The 17,541-nt window shown below is 45.3% G+C and overlaps 1 protein-coding gene across 1 annotated transcript; it reads left to right on the top strand.

Annotated features, from left to right (window-relative positions):
- Window positions 1-1,884: 1,884 nt before the first annotated feature.
- Window positions 1,885-16,198, top strand: LOC123054457 (E3 ubiquitin-protein ligase KEG). Its single transcript, XM_044478237.1, has 15 exons — window positions 1,885-2,833; window positions 4,538-4,888; window positions 4,965-5,195; window positions 5,699-5,824; window positions 5,909-6,242; window positions 6,320-6,477; window positions 6,671-6,828; window positions 6,985-7,106; window positions 7,205-7,339; window positions 9,598-9,722; window positions 10,084-10,188; window positions 10,401-10,634; window positions 13,335-13,668; window positions 13,997-14,185; window positions 14,316-16,198. Exons 1-15 carry the CDS (start codon window positions 2,097-2,099, stop codon window positions 15,873-15,875), a joined length of 4,899 nt encoding a protein of 1,632 aa, XP_044334172.1. The 5' UTR covers window positions 1,885-2,096; the 3' UTR covers window positions 15,876-16,198.
- The last annotated feature ends 1,343 nt before the right edge of the window (window positions 16,199-17,541 follow it).

Raw genomic sequence — 17,541 nt, 5'->3', positions numbered from 1 at the left:
GGTGACTCTGAGCGAAGACAAAGAGATGCGGGGTTTGGCTCGGAGGGCCCTTGGAAGCTCGGAACGGGCCCTGAACCTGTGTAGTGCCTTTGCACGTTGCCTTGGAGGTGACTTAGAGGCTCCGATGGGCACCAGAAGCACCACCGCGAGGCTCCAAGCTTTGCTTTATCCTTTGACTGGCCTTGCCCCCATCACTCCGACTTCACTTCTTGTCCCTTCTTTGAGTCCTTCACGATCCTTGTATTCCGTCCCTTCATACCTAAGCATACATAGTGTTTTCACTTGAGGGTAGGAGCCATGCTTCCTTAAAGTGCATAGGAAGCTCAAAAGATGAACAACATCACATTGGTCTGGATTGCATGTGCACATGCTTGTGTCATCGGTCCACTTAGACTTGACATTAAGTTCCCGGTGATGTCCATGATATGCCCCACATCAGCTGTCCAATGACACGAAAATGTAAACACTTTGTTTGCCAGTTTGTGACAGAACTCAAGCCATGGATATGATTTGTGGCTAGTCAAACAAGGGCATGCATGTGCTTGTCTACAAGCTCGTGCCCTTTAGGCATGCGTTTATACTCGTCGCAACATCTTGCATGTGCCCAATGCCTGGAAATTCTTGAATTGAAAGATTTCTCAATTTACTCCATAAGCCTATGTCGGTGCCAATGACAGTATAAATGACTTGCATATATGCAATGCCATTTCCTACATTAAGCCAATTTTGCCCGAGTGAAAGCATCACGACATTTCACTTGTAGTTTCTAGCAAATGCCCTCGTGAATCAAATAGCAACCGTCAACTAATTTGGTAAAGAGCAAACACGTGATCAACTATTAATGACACGTGCATGCAAGGTCGAGGTTGTTCTAGCTGCAATCATACTCCGAAAAATGAGAAGACCACCACAAGGATGGACCAACCAAATTGTTGACGTATCATTTGTATCTGCAATGGCGGCGAGCAATGCTTCATTATCATGACATTCAGAGTTCGTGAACATGCACATGTTGAGAGGGCTTAAACCGTTCTCTCCAATAGACTACACTGCTAGTGAAGGTGGAGATGGACTTGGCGATGACGGTGTCAATGCATTGCCAAGAAGACTAAATGGCCAATCACAACGCATGGGCTTGATTGAAGACGCAAAGTCACATGTTAGCATAGGCAAGGAGATAAGAAAACTCTTTTTCATAGGATTAGTTGGTTCCAAATATAGTAAGCAATGACCTCACAAAATATGTTCGAGCCCATAGTTAGACGATGTCCAACATCAGTTTGTGGTGTTTTGACATGGCGGAGCCTGACTGAAGGTGTGTGGTCGTAATGTTTGCATGTGTAAGGAGATAAATAAATTCTTCTCTATAAGATCACTCCGTTTCAAAATATAGTAAGCCATGAATCCGTGAAACATGCTTCGAGTCCACGCAATCGGAGCACCGACTCAGACATGTTTCGATGAGGTGGACCTAGTAGACATGTGAACATGTGAAAGAAGAGGGGAATGTCTCGATTTTCTGTCTCTTAGTTACATGATGAAAACCCTCGTTTCATAATACTCCCTTTGTCCGGAAATACTTGTCAAATAAATGGATATATCTAGATGTATTTTAGTTCTAGATATATTTATTTTTATTCATTTTTGCGACAAGTAATTTCAAACGGAGAAAGTACAAGACAAGGATCTTAAAACGCGTTGACTAAATCTTCCTTCCTTCATTCGGCATTGAGACGTCTGGTCATGCCCATGCTCCGAAAGTAAAAAACCCAAGCACGGGAACAGATCGCCACCGCCGAAGGAACGAACACGCGCGCCGTACCACCTCCATTCCCCAGAGAGAGAGAGGGAGAGAGAGCAGGAAAAGGTGGGCGGAGCAAGCAGGCAGGCGCGTGCTGTCGTCCCTCGCAGGCTCCCACCGCATCATCACCAACCCCCCTCCCTCTTCCATCTACAGCTCTCTCTCTACTCCACCTCCCCTCAAAAAATCCAACTCCTCCCCGCAAACCCCACAGCCCAGATCTGCCCGGCCTAGGGCACCGGCGCGGCCCCAAAACCCCCGTCCCCCCACCCCGGGCGCGGCACGGCGCGGCGCGATGCGGGTGCCGTGCTGCTCGCTCTGCCACGTCCGCTACGACGAGGACGAGCGCGCGCCGCTGCTCCTCCACTGCGGCCACGGCTTCTGCCGCGCCTGCCTCGCGCGCATGCTCGCCGCCGCGCCGGGCGCCGTCCTCCCCTGCCCGCGCTGCCGCCACCCCACCGCCGTCGGCAACTCCGTCTCCGCGCTCCGCAAGAACTTCCCCATCCTCTCCCTCCTCTCCGACTCCCCCTCCTCCCCCTCCTTCCTGCACTCCGACTCCGGCTCCTCCGACGAGGACGACGAGGACGACTTCTTCGCCCGCCCCAAGCGCGCCCCTGCCGCCGCCCCCGCGCCCGCCGCCGGCCCGCCACCCTGCACCTCCGTCGACCTCGCCTCGCACCCGGACCTCAAGCTAGCCCGCCGCATCGGGAGCGGTCCTCCTGGCCCCGCTGGCCAGGAGGTGTGTGCCGGCACGCTGTCCCGCGCGGGCCGCCCCGGTGGTGCCAAGAGATGTAAGCACCCTGTGGCGGTCAAGAGGGTGCCCCTGTCAGCGGCGGACGAGCTTGAGGGCGTTCATCAGGAGGAAGTAGAGCGGTTGAGACGAGCCTCCACTTGGTGCCGGAATGTCTGCACCTTCCATGGCGCCGTCAAGGTCGACGGCCACCTCTGCTTCGTCATGGATCGGTACCCAGGGTCTGTGCAGGAAGAGATGCGGCAGAATGGTGGACGCCTCACGCTTGAGCAGATCCTCAGGTCTGGCATTGCATCTAATCATGGAAACTTACTAGTTGTTGGGTAGCTATTCTGTTGCTTGTCGAGCTTATTCATCGCTGAGCGCAGTAAAATACCTTCAACCATAGATGAGATGCAACTTAACGTGTGTCGGTTTATCTGCTATCTGCACATGCTCATTTGCATGTTTTTTTGCGCCAAGCAGTCTAGCTAAGAATGAAATTAACGGTCGTATATTGTCGTATGCTAGTTTGAGCTGCGACGTGGAAGGCGCTTACTTGATTAGTGGTGCTATGCAATTCATTATCAGCACGTGCTCATTTGCATGTTTTTTACGCCAAGCAGTCTAGCTAAGAATGAACATTAACGGTCGTAGTATTATCGTATCCTAGTTTGAGCTGCGACGTGGAAAGCGTTTATTTGATCAGTGGTGCTACTCAATTCATTATCAGCGAGTTTCTCGGTATGAATACGTGCCGAGCTATGTCCGGTTAATGCTGCCAGCTTCTTTGTCCCCTTTAGTCTGTACGTGTTGTCGTGTTGTAGGCGTAACAGGCTCGGAGCTCTCATGAACTTAAAGTTAATTTTAGTTAATGCCTGTAAGACCAAGGTGCTCTCTGCTTCCATTAAAATCCATTGGTGGATTTTTCTAGCCAAGATGCTCACAGAACCGCATGGCTTTGGCAATGTGTTTGATGGTCAATTCCCATCAAGCTGCTGAGCCGTGAAGCTGCAGTTATCTGTATTATCCATGAGCTGAGTGACCAGCATGCTTGGGTATGCTAAGAGCATGGACTTTTCCAGCGTGCATGCTCATAAGTAAATTCCTAGACAGTATATGTTGGTGACTACGCCCTGCTGATCTTTTTTCAGATCATATCTTGCACATCAGACGTTTTTCCATCAAACTGGCACGGTCTTTAAAATGGAAGGCATGGAGCAAAATTCCCACCTGTGGTTGTTTTCTACTGTAATAATACTCCCTCCGATCCATATTAGTTGTCGCTGAAATGGATGTATCTAGATGTATTTCAGTGCTAGATACATCCGTTTCAACGACAACTAATTTGGATCGGAAGGAGTATTATTAATATCAGCACTGACCACTGTTTTTGAGTCAAACGACTAGTCGGGACTAGTCGATGAGTCGTAAAAAGAAGTCGACTCAAACAACGTATTGACTAGTCGATGAGTCGCAACTGCAGGGTCGACTATTCAAGAGTCGCTACCCCAGAACGACTCGTCGACTCGAAAACCTTGGCACTGACTATGGTTTCCAAGCATCTGTTATATATTTCTGTGCAATTGACTAACGGAAGACATTTTATATTTTGGCTGATATTTGAATTTTATTGCATGCTAATTAAGGCCATTTCAGACAATAGGTTCAAGTAGCTTGCCTTGTTTGATGTATTTGCATTTACCAGCTGCCCATTCTCCAATGATTTTCTGCGCAGTTGACTGTTTATCTATCTGTGGTTAGATTATCCTAATGCGAACTGCATAGTTAATCGCTTTAATGCTAAGCGCATGGAAACACCCATACCATAAGGAAAAGTTACTTATTTTGTCATTCAATCCATTTATTTCTTATGCTGCAAGGAAGTGCAACTGCCTTGTTTACCAGTATGTCTGTTGTTTTCATTCTCGCAAAGGATAATAATTATTTGGTTCTTTTTTAGTGTGCTCTGTCTGAAGACTTCTTTTATGGGCCTGGCTTTGCAGGTATGGAGCAGATATTGCTCGTGGAGTAGCAGAGCTACATGCAGCGGGTATTGTTTGTATGAGTATAAAGCCTTCCAACATTCTTTTAGATGCAAACGGCCATGCAGTCGTCTCCGACTACGGTCTTTCGGCAATTTTGAAGAACCTCACTAGTCGGAAAGTGCCTGATGACTCCAACATGTCTGGCATGGATGCTACGGTGCTTAGTCCCAATTATACAGCCCCAGAGGCATGGGGACCATTGAAGAAGTCACTGAATCTGTTTTGGGATAGTGCAAATGGAATATCACCAGAGTCAGATGCATGGAGTTTTGGATGTACACTTGTGGAAATGTGCACTGGAGCTGTTCCGTAAGTAGTCTGATTATTACTTTTGTGTTTCTTAATGCTTTGCAAATGGTGTGGTTAGATGCTGATTGAAATGCAGATGGACTGGGCTAAGTGCAGAGGACATTTATAAGTCTGTTGTAAAAGAAAAGAAGCCACCTCCACAGTATTCAAGAGTAGTCGGTGTAGGACTTCCTGGAGAGTTGTGGAAGATGATTGGTGATTGTTTGCAATTCCGTGCCTCGAGAAGACCATCTTTCCAGGACATGCTAAAAACTTTTCTTCGCCATCTACTAGAGATACCAAGGAGCCCTCCTGCAAGTCCCGAGAAGTAATTTCTTTATCTAAGTTTGTACTTCTTTGTAGCATTATAATTGGAATATGATCTCTAATACACACACATTTTCTAAGTACAAGCTAGCGCAGGTGGTGAAGAATATACTGATATGTAGTACCTTTGATAATGATGGCAAATTTACTTATAGCAACCCATGCAATTAATACAAATGCTTCTATATGGTAATGTGAGTTTTGAAATCTTGATTGCACGCGTTCTAGAACGGCATATAGTGCAACTTACCAACATAAGTTAGACATATTGGACGAGGATGAAGGAAGTGTTTGCTTTGGCTGCTGGCTCTCCAGTGTGTTCGCTTGTGTCAGTTCCAGGCTAATGTTTAAGGTTTATGGAAACTTAACTGAAAGCGTGTCAGCAAAAGACTGAAGATGAATATTATCTTCAGTGGAATATATGTTATATTTCCCCAAGTAATTTTCTTGTGAGTTTTTAGCTTTCTAATATAGTTGATTCTAATACATTACTTGCTTAAGCAGTGACTTTACAAATGTAAGCTTGCCGAATGGTGTGGAACCATCACGAACCTCCATGTTGGACCTCGTTCATGATAATCCGAATGCTTTACATCATCTTGTGTGCGAAGGCAATGCTGCTGGTGTTAGGTTAGCTCTTGGCAACTTCTTATGGCTACTTATACAGCTATAGCCTGTACTGTATTAACACTCATTTTTTTCCGCGCCTGGCAGGGATCTACTTGCAGAGGCCGCCTCAACGGGAAATTCTAGTTTAATTCGTTCCCTCTTGGAAGCACAAAATACAGATGGATATACCGCGTTGCATTTAGCATGCCGTAGAGGCTCAGCAGAGCTTGTGGAAGCTATTGTAGCTTACCAAGAGAATGTGGACATATTAGACAAGGATGAAAGCCCTCCAATTGTGTTTGCTTTGGCTGCTGGCTCTCCACAATGTGTTCGTGCACTTATTAGGAGATCCGCTAATGTTAATTCTATGCTAAGAGAAGGCCTTGGTCCTTCGCTTGCCCATATCTGTGCTCATCATGGTCAACCAGAGTGCATGCAAGTAGGTCATCATGTTCATCTCCCACGTTCTGAGATAAGCTGGTTCCTATTTTTAGAATCTTTCTGTGTGTTATGCAGGAATTGCTCATGGCTGGAGTTGATCCTAATGCAGTAGATGGAGATGGTGAATCTATTTTGCATATTGCTGTGACCAAGAGATATACTGACTGTGCTATTGTCATACTGGAAAATGGAGGTTGCAGTTCTATGAGCATACCAAATTCCCAGAATAAGACGTAAGGATATATACACTACGTAGAAATAGTGAGCTGGGAATTAGGTTTTATTTATATGCTCTTTTATGCTGCTTTCTGCCAATGTTTTCTGTTCATTCATTTGAGCCGCTCCAGCTTGAGATCTTCCTCTTTTGTGGTGCTTTATCTGTCTAATTTTTTCTATATTGTGACATCATTCTCTCACGATTAATAGGCCATTGCATTTATGTATCGAGACGTGGAATGCCAGTTTGGTGAAAAGATGGGTCGAAGTTGCATCGAAAGAGCAGATAGTTGAAGCAGTTGATGTACCTAGCCCTGTTGGAACAGCTTTGTGCATGGCAGCTGCTCTTAAAAAGGAGCATGAGAAAGGTAATTGCTCAATTACTTATATCACGCTCAAAAGATACTGCAGTAGCCAATCTTTTTATGTCAGTTCTTCAAGGATAATGATACAATAGACAAGCTTGCCTTTATCCATTGCATACCACGTTTGTCCTAATAGTATATCTGGTTTGTATTTGCTAGAGGGCCGAGAGTTGGTAAGAATATTGCTGGCTGTCGGTGCTGATCCTACAGCACAAGATGACCCACATTGCCGAACTGCGTTGCATACTGCAGCAATGATCAACGATGCAGAATTGGTAAAGGTAAAGGTTATTTGCTGGTTACATTTTTTCTACACTCTTTTGCTGTTCTGTTTTCTGTATCAAAATAAGACTTGTTTTGTCTTTGTATCTTATGGCAGATTATCCTCGATGCTGGAGTTGATGTAAATATAAGAAATGCTCAAAACACAACACCACTTCATGTTGCACTGAACAGAGGTGCAAACTCATGTGTTGGCTTGCTTTTAGCTGCTGGGGCAGACTGTAATCTACAGGTATTGTGGCTTAGTTTATTTTCCAATCATTTCAAAAGATAATTAGATAAGTCTAGAAGCCGAGTTAAAAAAAATCTCTCGCGCAAGTAGCCAACTGGATATTAGGAGTTGTGTGGTAATGCTACTACATGGGAGCTGTTCCTAACATGCGATTTACTATTGTGCTTGCTCAAATTTATGTGATTTCCATCATGAGTTCACCATATAACATTTTGAATTATATACAGTAACATGCTGTTCAGCCAAATGTATGTGTTCGTCTGTGACTTGAGAGTGGTCGGGAGGACCTTACTAACATAATATGTTTTTTTAATAATTTACTCTAGAAAGTATTACTTACAGTAGAAAAAGAGACACCATCTCCAAAGAAGCATGGAGACACGGGCACGCGATACACAGCCGTTCGGGGATACGGAGTTAAAAATAAAAGTAATACATCAAATTGCAAATGGTAGTATTAGTCTATTAGAGAGTAGAGACCAGGCTGCTCTCACTCTCACCCCTGGACAATTGGCTACTGGCGGTGGTGCTCCCAAACGCCATGCTCCCTGACAGCAGCAACAATCAAAGCAGCAGCACCAGCATTCAAGTGAGCGGCAGCTCAACAGCAAGCATCAACGGCATGGGTGCATGGGGAAGCAAGCAGCAGCAACTCAACATCAAGAAATCGAGCAGAGAGATGAAGAGGTTGAGGAGAGGCTGTTGGGTTACCCGCTTGACCATGGTTGCTGTGGAGGCTGAGTCCAGGCGGCGGCGGCGGTCGAGTCCAGGCGGCAGTAGCGTTGAGTCCAGGCGCCGGTGGCACATCTGCTGTAGCTCGGAGCAGCGCTCCTTTTGTGGCGTTGTATTAGGCAGAGGCTGTTATTGGGCTTCCCATGTCCCTAACGTATTCCATACATGTCCCAGACGTGTCTTCCATTTTTTCCTTTTTTCTAATTCGGAAATCAGGGGATACTGGGGGATAAGCTAACGTATCCAGCCGTATCGCCGTGTCCCGCGGAACTAGGACAGCAATTCGGCTGTTTTGGCCGTGCCCATGCTTTGTAGACCATCTCTAATTACTGGGATGTAGCAGCCTGTATAGGGGAAACTGTAACTTGAAGTAGTTCTGCAGCCACCAACAACCACTTTCTCCTCGTAGCTATATATTTGAAACCAAATGTGTCAGCGGCCCAATTTTATTTCCCAGGCAACATCGAAGATTTCAAGTTTCACTGAGTTAGACATCTCTATCAAGTACCAGGGTCACTGTTTGAATCCTTGGACATTAGTTTTTCTGTTATCTAAGGGTGTGTTTGGTTGCTGTCACGTACAGGAAAGTCATGGGTCGGATCTGTTCCTGGGCCTGGTTTTCGTGTTTGGTACATAAGTGGAACGGTGACCAACTCGTTCCCTCGAACCGAATATTCGGCCCAGATCCGGAACGAGGTGAGACCTCGAAATTGAGCGGACGACGCGGAACCATCTGCCCCTCGTCTCACTCGCGCGGCAAACCCTCTCGCTCACGGCCGTCGCTCTTCTCTCATCCTTCAGGCCGGCGGCTCCTCTGTCGTCTCTCCCTCGGTCCGGCCCCATCCCTGCCGCCCTCATCCCTACTGGCGGTGGCGCCCCACCACAGATCTGACCAGGGCCGGACGCGCCGGAGGGACGGCGACGCCCTCATCTCTGCGTGCTTCATTGCGGTTTCCTACGGCGGGCGAGTCCTTGCTTGCTGGAAGGTGGCAGCGGACAGCACCGACCTTGCTTCCTGGAGCACGGCGACGATGCTGTCTTCAGATTAGAACTGGCAGGAACCACTTTCCATTCTTCTAGGTATTTTACGATTAGGATTGGGTTGTCTGCTAGAACATTTCCATGTTAGTTTAGGGCCTTACTAAAGTTAAAAAGTGCATGCCGATAATCCTGATCTAAATATCATGAATAATTTACAAAAACTAAGTTTACTGTCTCACTGATGTACTCCCTCCGTCCCAAAATAAATGTCTCAACTTAAGTACAACTTTAGTACAACACTTATTTTGGGACGGAGGGAGTATAAATTGGTCCTCTGAAGTTGGAACTCCCTTTGTCTCCTATGTTTTTCTTGTACCTTTCTTTGGTTCTCCTGACCTTCTCATGGTTTATAGGTATTGTACGCAGAACTGGAGTTCTGACATAATCTTTGTTGTTACTGCTTGTATTTTCTTCAAAACCTGTTACCATTGTGTCAATACTAAGTGTTCATGTCCATTTAATGTTGTGCAATTTGGTTAAATCAGGATGACGACGGTGATAATTCTTTTCACATAGCTGCTGATGCATCCAAAATGATTCGGGAAAACCTGACTTGGGTTGTTCAAATGCTGGAACATCCATCACCTGCTGTTGATGTGAGGAACCACAGGCAAGTTACTATTGAACGCTTTATTATTCCTATTTCTTACGGCCACTTGTGGTGAGGAAGAGTGTAAGTGTTTTGCTCTTTTCTTTTTTGAGGAATCCTTCTGTCAGGAACTCGGGATACACCTTGTATCCTGAGAAAACATTAAATGACATGACTTGAAAGTTGAAACTGACAATTGATTGCTTAAGTAACTATCTCCATTTATTTGAAGCCTTTTGCGGCAAAGCTGTTGGAACTTATCTTCTTGTACTTGCTTTTGTGTTTAGTTGTGTGATTGTGTGAAGACAATGGTACCATGGGTTAGTTTGTGTTATGCAAACTTTTCACAGCATATGTTCTCAAGTTTGAATATTAATTTCAGAGGTTGGACACTGCGAGATTTTCTTGAGAGGCTCCCACGAGAATGGATTTCTGAAGAACTGATGGAGAAACTTGAAGATAAAGGAGTTCATCTCTCTCCAACCATGTAAGGAACTCATGTCATATTGCTTTTATATTTCTTTCTGCATTATGTTTTAGGCTTTTAGCTGTTTCCTTGATGATCCTTATGAGGTCTAATGTTGACTTTTTGTTACTTCCAAATTTAATTCCTTGAGCAAAATTGCTGTGTTCTTTTAGCTGGTCATTGTGAATTATTGCAAGATCATCTTTAATGCATTTACTTCATTCTATAACCAGATATGAGGTTGCGGATTGGGTTAAATTTAGAAGAACAGTTACTTCTCCGGATTTTGGCTGGCAAGGTGCTGGACCCAAAAGCATTGGCTTTGTCCAGTCTATTGTAGACAATGACCACCTTATTGTGTCATTTTGCTCTGGAGAAGCTCGTGTTTTGACCAGTGAAGTTATCAAGGTCATTCCATTGAATAGGGGCCAGCATGTGCAGCTCAAAGCTGATATTTTGGAGCCAAGGTAAATGAACCTCGATGCTTCCCTACTTCGTGGCTTTTGTCTACCAGTGAAGTGAAGAAAGCAATGCTGAGTTTGTTTATGGGATACTAGTTATTTTGTTGCAATGGTTCAGTGCTTCACTTACCTGTTTGAAAGTATGGTGACCATTTTTGTGGTTTATCTGGGCAATAAGATAATTAAAATTAACAGACACCAGATGAAATATCAAACATGTGAAAGTTTTACCAAGTTCACATAAAACAAATAAAACGCAAATATATATTTCATGATTGATCTAATGATACCCGATTTCTATTGCAGGTGTTGATTTTTTTATATAAATAAACTCGGTCAAACATATAAAATCTTGACTTCTGAAAATATTTATAGTTTTGGACCATTCGACACGGTCTCTCCCATTGCACTGTGCAGGGGTAAGGCTTGCCTCGTATAATCCTTCCCCATACCCCATCCGGTGGGGGAGCTTCTAGCACTGGGTCTGTCCTTTTTATATTTTCGACCAAAGGGAGTATGATTGAGTTTCTGCACCGTCTATTTGTAGGTATCTGCTAGTAAATGACCCAAATGATACTAGCGACAACAACAAAGCCCTTTAGTCCCAAACAAGTTGGGGTAGGCTAGAGCTGAAACCCATAAGATCTTGAAACCAACTCATGGTTCTGGCATGTGGATAGCTAACTTCCACGCACCCCTGTCCATGGCTAGTTCTTTAGTGACATTCCAGTCCTTCAGATCTCTCTTTACGGACTACTCCCATGTCAAGTTTGATCTACCCCGACCTCTCTTGACATCATCAACACGCTTTAGCCGTCCGGTATACACTAGACTGGAGGCCTGCGCTGAATATGCCCAGACCATCTCATACGATGTTGGCCAAGCTTCTCTTCAATTGGTGCTACCCAACTCTATCATGTATATCATCATTCCGAACCCTATCCTTTCTTGCGTGGCCACACATCCATCTCAACATGCGCATCTCCGCTACACCTGACTGTTGAATATGTCGCCTTTAGTCGACCAACACTCGGCGCCATACAATATCGTGGGTCGAATCACCATCCTATAGAACCTGCCTTTTAGCTTTGTGGCACTCTCTTGTCACAGAGAACGAAGCTTGGCACCACTTCATCCATCCGGCTTTGATTCGATGGCTCACATTTTCATCGATATCACCGTCCTTTTGCAACATTGACCCCAAATATCAAAAGGTGTCCTTTTGAGGTGCCACCTGCCCATCAAGGCTAACCTCCTCCTCGTGCCCAGTAGTACTGAAGTCGCACCTCATGGACTCAGTTTTAGTTCTACTAAGCCTAAAACCTTTCAGTTCCTATCATCCCCCGTCCGGCTATCATCGACTAGCACAACATCATTCGCAAAGATCATACATCATGGGCTCATCCATCACCAAAGCGAAAAGATAAGGGCTCAAAGCTGACCCTTGGTGCAGTCCTATTTTAGTCGGGAAGCCATTAGTGTCGGCATCGCTTGTTCGAACACTTGACACAACATTATCGTACATGCCCTTGATGAGGGTAATGCACTTTGTTTTGGACTTTGTGTTTCTCCAAGGCCCACCACATGACAGTCCATGGTATTATTCTTATCGTAGGCCTTCTCCAAGTCAATGAACACCATATGCACGTCCTTCTGCTCCCTGCATCTCTCAATAAGTTGTCGTACCAAGAAAATGGCTTCCATGGTCGACCTTCCATGCATGAAACCAAACCGATTTTTGGTCACGCTTGTCATTCTTCTTAAGCGGTGCTCAATCACTCCCTCCCATAGCTTCATTGTATGGCTCACCAGCTTAATTCCACGGTAATTAGTACAACTTTGAACATCCCCCTTGTTCTTGAAGATTGTACTAATATACTTCGCCTCCATTCTTCTGGCATCTTGTTTGCCTGAAAATGAGGTTGAAAAAAGCTTAGTTAGCCATATTATCGCTATGTCTCTGAGGCCTCTTCACACCTCAATGGGGATACAATCAGGTCCCATCGCCTTGCCTCCTTTCATTCTTTTTAAAGCCCCCCTTACCTCAGACCCCCTGAAACGCCTGCTGGTATCATCAAAGGGGTCGTCCAGTTCAATGGCAGAGCTCTCATTCTCTCCATTGAACAGCTTGTCGAAGTACTCCCGCCATCAATGCTTAATCTCCTCGTCCTTCACCAGGAGCTAATCTACTCCGTCCTTGATGCATTTGACTTGGTTGACATCCCTCGTCTGTGCTAGGTTACAGGCGCTAATTATGCTGTCTATTTGTAGGTTAAGGATCCACTAAACCAAAAACTTGGTGGAGACCTTCCCGGTCTGCTTTACGTTATGAATATGTTTTGCTGTTTAAAGTTTAATTTAGACTAATGTACTGGATCGTGTCTAATCACAGGTGGTTAAAATGATCATAGCCTGCAAATGGTATCTATTTGCAAGACATAATTCTGTGCTTCTGCCTACTGCCAAATGTAAAGCTTGAAGTCTAATGTTGGAATATGTGATTGCCATTTGAGTTTCTTGCAAAAAATCTATGAATTGTCATTTGCATGTTAGTAATCCTAATCTTTCAATATAAAATAATTCTTACTGCATATCTATTAAGTATCCAACCTAATGGTTTGTGAAGAAAAAGAAAAACATAATGCACTTAATTAACCTTTCTGTGTGAAAATAAATGGTCTTCTGATAATCCTTTTGTTTCTCCAGATTTGGATGGCGTGGTCAGTCACGAGATAGCATTGGCACAGTTCTCTGTGTCGATGATGATGGAATTTTGAGAGTTGGTTTTCCAGGAGCATCTAGGGGATGGAGGGCTGATCCTGCTGAAATTGAAAGGGTTGAAGAATATAAGGTTGGCAACTGGGTCCGGATTCGTCCGTCACTAACGGTTGCCGTACATGGCATGGAATCTATTACGCCTGGAAGCGTCGGTGTTGTATACTCGATCAGACCAGACAGCAGCCTTCTATTGGGTCTCTGCTATCTGTCCAATCCATGGCTCTGTGAGCCAGAGGAGGTCGAACATGTAGACCCCTTCAAGGTATTTGTTTTGTACTTATACCACTCGTCTCATGAGGTCCACAACTCCATACTCAGATGTCTTTATCATGAAGCGGAGTTTGGCGTTATGTGAGTATTTGTCTGCACTTTTTAATGGACTAACTAAACAACAACCTCTCATTAAGACCACAACAAAAATCTTTTACTATAATAATTGGTTAGTCAATTTTGTAAAGGTGACTAGATTTGACTGCGCTACACAGCAAATGACAAACTGGCCCTTGTGTATGTATGTGTGCTTCTGAGATATTTTCTGTCCTGCTTTGATTTTGCTTTTGTGTGATATTCTTTTATCTGCTTACTTCCAGATTGGACACCAAGTGTGCGTAAAGAGATCTATTGCAGAGCCCAGATACGGCTGGGGTGGTGAAACTCATCACAGTGTGGGGAAAATAATCGACATCGAGAGTGATGGTCTGCTCATAATTGATATCCCTAACCGATCTACACATTGGCAGGCGGATCCATCAGACATGGAGAAGATCGATGATTTTAAGGCACGGAGCTTCCTACTTTCCCCTTCATTAGCTACTTTTAACTTTTCTGTTTTGCGTTAGAGCTATTCTTTGTCCTGATATTTGCAGAGCAAATCCTAGATCCTCATCTTATGTTTGTTTGTGCTTGCAGGTTGGTGATTGGGTTAGAGTCAAAGCAACAGTCCCATCCCCAAAATATGGCTGGGAGGATGTGACTCGTAGCAGTATCGGTGTAGTTCATAGTCTGGAAGAAGATGGTGACATGGGTGTTGCTTTCTGTTTCAGAAGCAAGCTTTTTCTTTGTTCGGTAGCAGACGTAGAGAAGGCACAGCCATTTGAAGTGGGTGAAAAGGTTCATGTGTTACCTTCCATAACTGAGCCACGCCTTGGATGGTCAAATGAAACTGCAGCAACCATTGGGGCCATCTCGAGGATAGACATGGATGGCACTCTAAATGTCAAGGTTTCTGGCAGAAATAGCTTGTGGAAGGTCGCTCCAGGTGATGCTGAGAGGCTCTCAGCTTTTGAGGTTGGAGACTGGGTGCGCTTGAAGCCAAGTGTTGGAAGCAGACCTACTTATGATTGGAACAGTGTTGGAAAAATAAGCATAGCAGTGGTCCATAGCATTCAGGACTCTGGTTACCTGGAGCTGGCAGGTTGTTTCAGGAAAGGGAAATGGTTAACTCATAACACAGACATCGATAAAGTACAGCCCTTTAAGATTGGTCATCATGTTCGGTTCCGCGCTGGAATTTCAGAGCCGAAATGGGGTTGGAGAGATGCAAAGCCTGATTCGAGAGGCATAATTGCTGGTGTGCATGCTGATGGAGAAGTAAGGGTGGCCATCTTTGGTGTGCCTGGGTTGTGGAGAGGTGATCCTGCAGATCTTGAGATTGAGCAAGTCTTTGAGGTTGGAGACTGGGTAAGGCTGAAGAACGATGCGGATGACTGGAAGTCTCTCAAACCAGGTAGCATTGGGGTGGTGCATGGGATTGGATATGAAGATGATGCTTGGGATGGAACCATTCATGTGGCATTTTGCGGTGAGCAGGAAAGGTGGATAGGGTTTTCTAGCCAGCTTGAAGGAGTCAGCAGGTTTGTCGTTGGGCAGCGTGTGCGGATCAGAGGCTGTATCCGTCAGCCAAGATTTGGTTGGTCTAATCATAATCATTCAAGTATAGGGACCATCTCGTCTATTGATGCTGATGGGAAGCTAAGGATTCACACACCAGCTGGTGCGAGGGCTTGGTTGATAGACCCAGCCGAGGTGGAGAAAGTGGAGGAAGAGGAGGAAGTCTGCATTGGAGACTGGGTAAAGGTTAAGGAGTCGGTTGTAACCCCTACATATCAATGGGGTGATGTGAACCACAACAGCATAGGGGTGGCCCACAGGGCTGGGGATGGGGAGCTCTGGGTTTCTTTCTGTTTCTGCGAGAGACTATGGTTATGCAAAGGTTGGGAGGTGGAGAAGGTTAGGCCCTTCCGTCAAGGTGACAGAGTACGGATCCGACCCGGTCTTGTCGCCCCGAGGTGGGGATGGGGCATGGAGACATATGCGAGCAAAGGTGAGGTTATAGGTGTGGATGCAAATGGGAAGCTGAGGATCAAGTTTCGGTGGAGGGACAGACTTTGGGTTGGAGACCCTGCTGATGTCATTCTCGATGATACCCCATCACCGACGGAAGCTTCTAATGGCGGCTTTTGTTCATAGCCTTGGGCATTCTTTTGACCCCATACATGATTTCTTGCTCCCTTCCATTGTGCATCATTTCATATTTAATGCAGTGGAGTTGCAAGTTGCACATAGGTATCATCATCGGATAGGCATGGCGTGTTGATAGGCAGGAGGGGAAAGAAGAAAAGAGGGTGAAAACCAAACCTTGAAATAGAAGACATGATAACCAGCACCTTAGGGTTCTTGCATGCATGTATAATTATGCGCCTGACTCGTTTTTTCTTTCTTTCAGTGTATCATATAGCAGTGTACAGGTTTGGACCTGAACATTAATTTAACTGATAGTGCCCCTGTCTGTATCCTTGACTTGTCTGGCGGCTGTGCATTGCTGGTAGAATTTTAGAATCTGTGGCTCAATGTGATCCTGCTGTGATGCAGATCAATGCTGCTTGTGCCTTCTTCCCAAAGCTGCTACGTATATATGTTCAGATTTTAGCTGCACCTAACATTTTAGTTGCCAAAATGAAGAAAAAACATTTCTGTTAGGAGGGCTTGCCACTTTTACCAGCGTATCAGAGAGACAGTTTCTGTTCCGAGGAACGTACAGGAACAGAGTACTTGCCAGGTGCACGACACTGTCCGGTGTCCGGAGGCAGTTGAACCCGACCAATTGCTTCTGTTTAAGATCAAGTGCGGTCAATCACGTTTAGCTACGTACTCCAGCGTGCTCTACTGCCAGTGGCACCGTATTCCCCCCAGCACATGTTCAGCTCATGCTTCCCTACGTGCGTTGAAGATGGGGAGACGATTCAACCGCAAGGCAGCTTTCGACCTGAAAAGAGGAGCTGCTCTTGTTTAAGTTGCCTACTTGCAGAGGGCAAAAGTTGCAAGTTTGCGATATTTAATCGTGTGTGCACAACACACTGATACTGGTTCTGCTTATGCACTACTCCCTCCGTACTCTTATATTTCTTTACCTACGAAAGGCCATTCTGCCCTAATAAGAAGAAAAGAAGTCCTTTTGGAAAACGAAACAGAGTTCTTATCATACAAGACAGAAGAATATTTGCCTTGAAAAGTGACTAGTGCCACATAGACTATCCCACCACATCAGAGTCACTACTCACTACCGTCTTAAATAGACGGCAGAATGATTCGTGCACGACATCTTGTCCAGTTTATTCACGTAGTAGCTCTCAAAGAGCACATCAGTATGTGGACAGTAAGTGACATGTATTATGCGATCTGATCATCTAGTACTACCTGTTTAGTCACCCGCAAAAAAAAAAAAAAAAGTACTACCTGTTTAGCATCGGAGGGGCAGGAGCACCCACCGGATTAGATCATCTACATGTAACCACCAGAGTTCTATCATAGCTGCTACCAGATCCCTACCGGTGCTTATCGCAACGGAGGAACAAAAGAAAAGTGCTCACTTACCGATAAAAGGAGTGGATGGATAACGCGGATCACAAGCCAGACTGGGCTGGGAGTTGGTGCCAAGATGTGTTGTTGGTAAGCGTTTTCTAACGGCCGATGGGTGCTGTCAGCGTCATCGCAAATCTCGACTCACCAAACGTGCTCCTCTGAGTAGAGCCCATGCCTGGCCTACTAATCATGCATGACTATGCACTTAAGCACTTTGTAGGGGTTGGATGGCCTCGTGTCAAAGTGACACCAGCACCGTGCCATGCATGGGCAT

The sequence above is a fragment of the Triticum aestivum genome, chromosome 1A, assembly GCF_018294505.1.
Source record: "Triticum aestivum cultivar Chinese Spring chromosome 1A, IWGSC CS RefSeq v2.1, whole genome shotgun sequence".
NCBI classification, from domain to species: domain Eukaryota; kingdom Viridiplantae; phylum Streptophyta; class Magnoliopsida; order Poales; family Poaceae; genus Triticum; species Triticum aestivum.
This window is presented reverse-complemented; position numbering and strand designations above follow the sequence as displayed.

Coding starts and splice junctions, on each gene's coding strand:
- LOC123054457 (XM_044478237.1), top strand. CDS start 2,097: ATGCGGGTGCCGTGCTGCTCGCTCTGCCACGTCCGCTACGACGAGGAC. Junction 5,196..5,698: donor CCTCCTGCAAGTCCCGAGAA/GTAATTTCTTTA, acceptor TTGCTTAAGCAG/TGACTTTACAAATGTAAGCT. Junction 6,829..6,984: donor TAAAAAGGAGCATGAGAAAG/GTAATTGCTCAA, acceptor TGTATTTGCTAG/AGGGCCGAGAGTTGGTAAGA.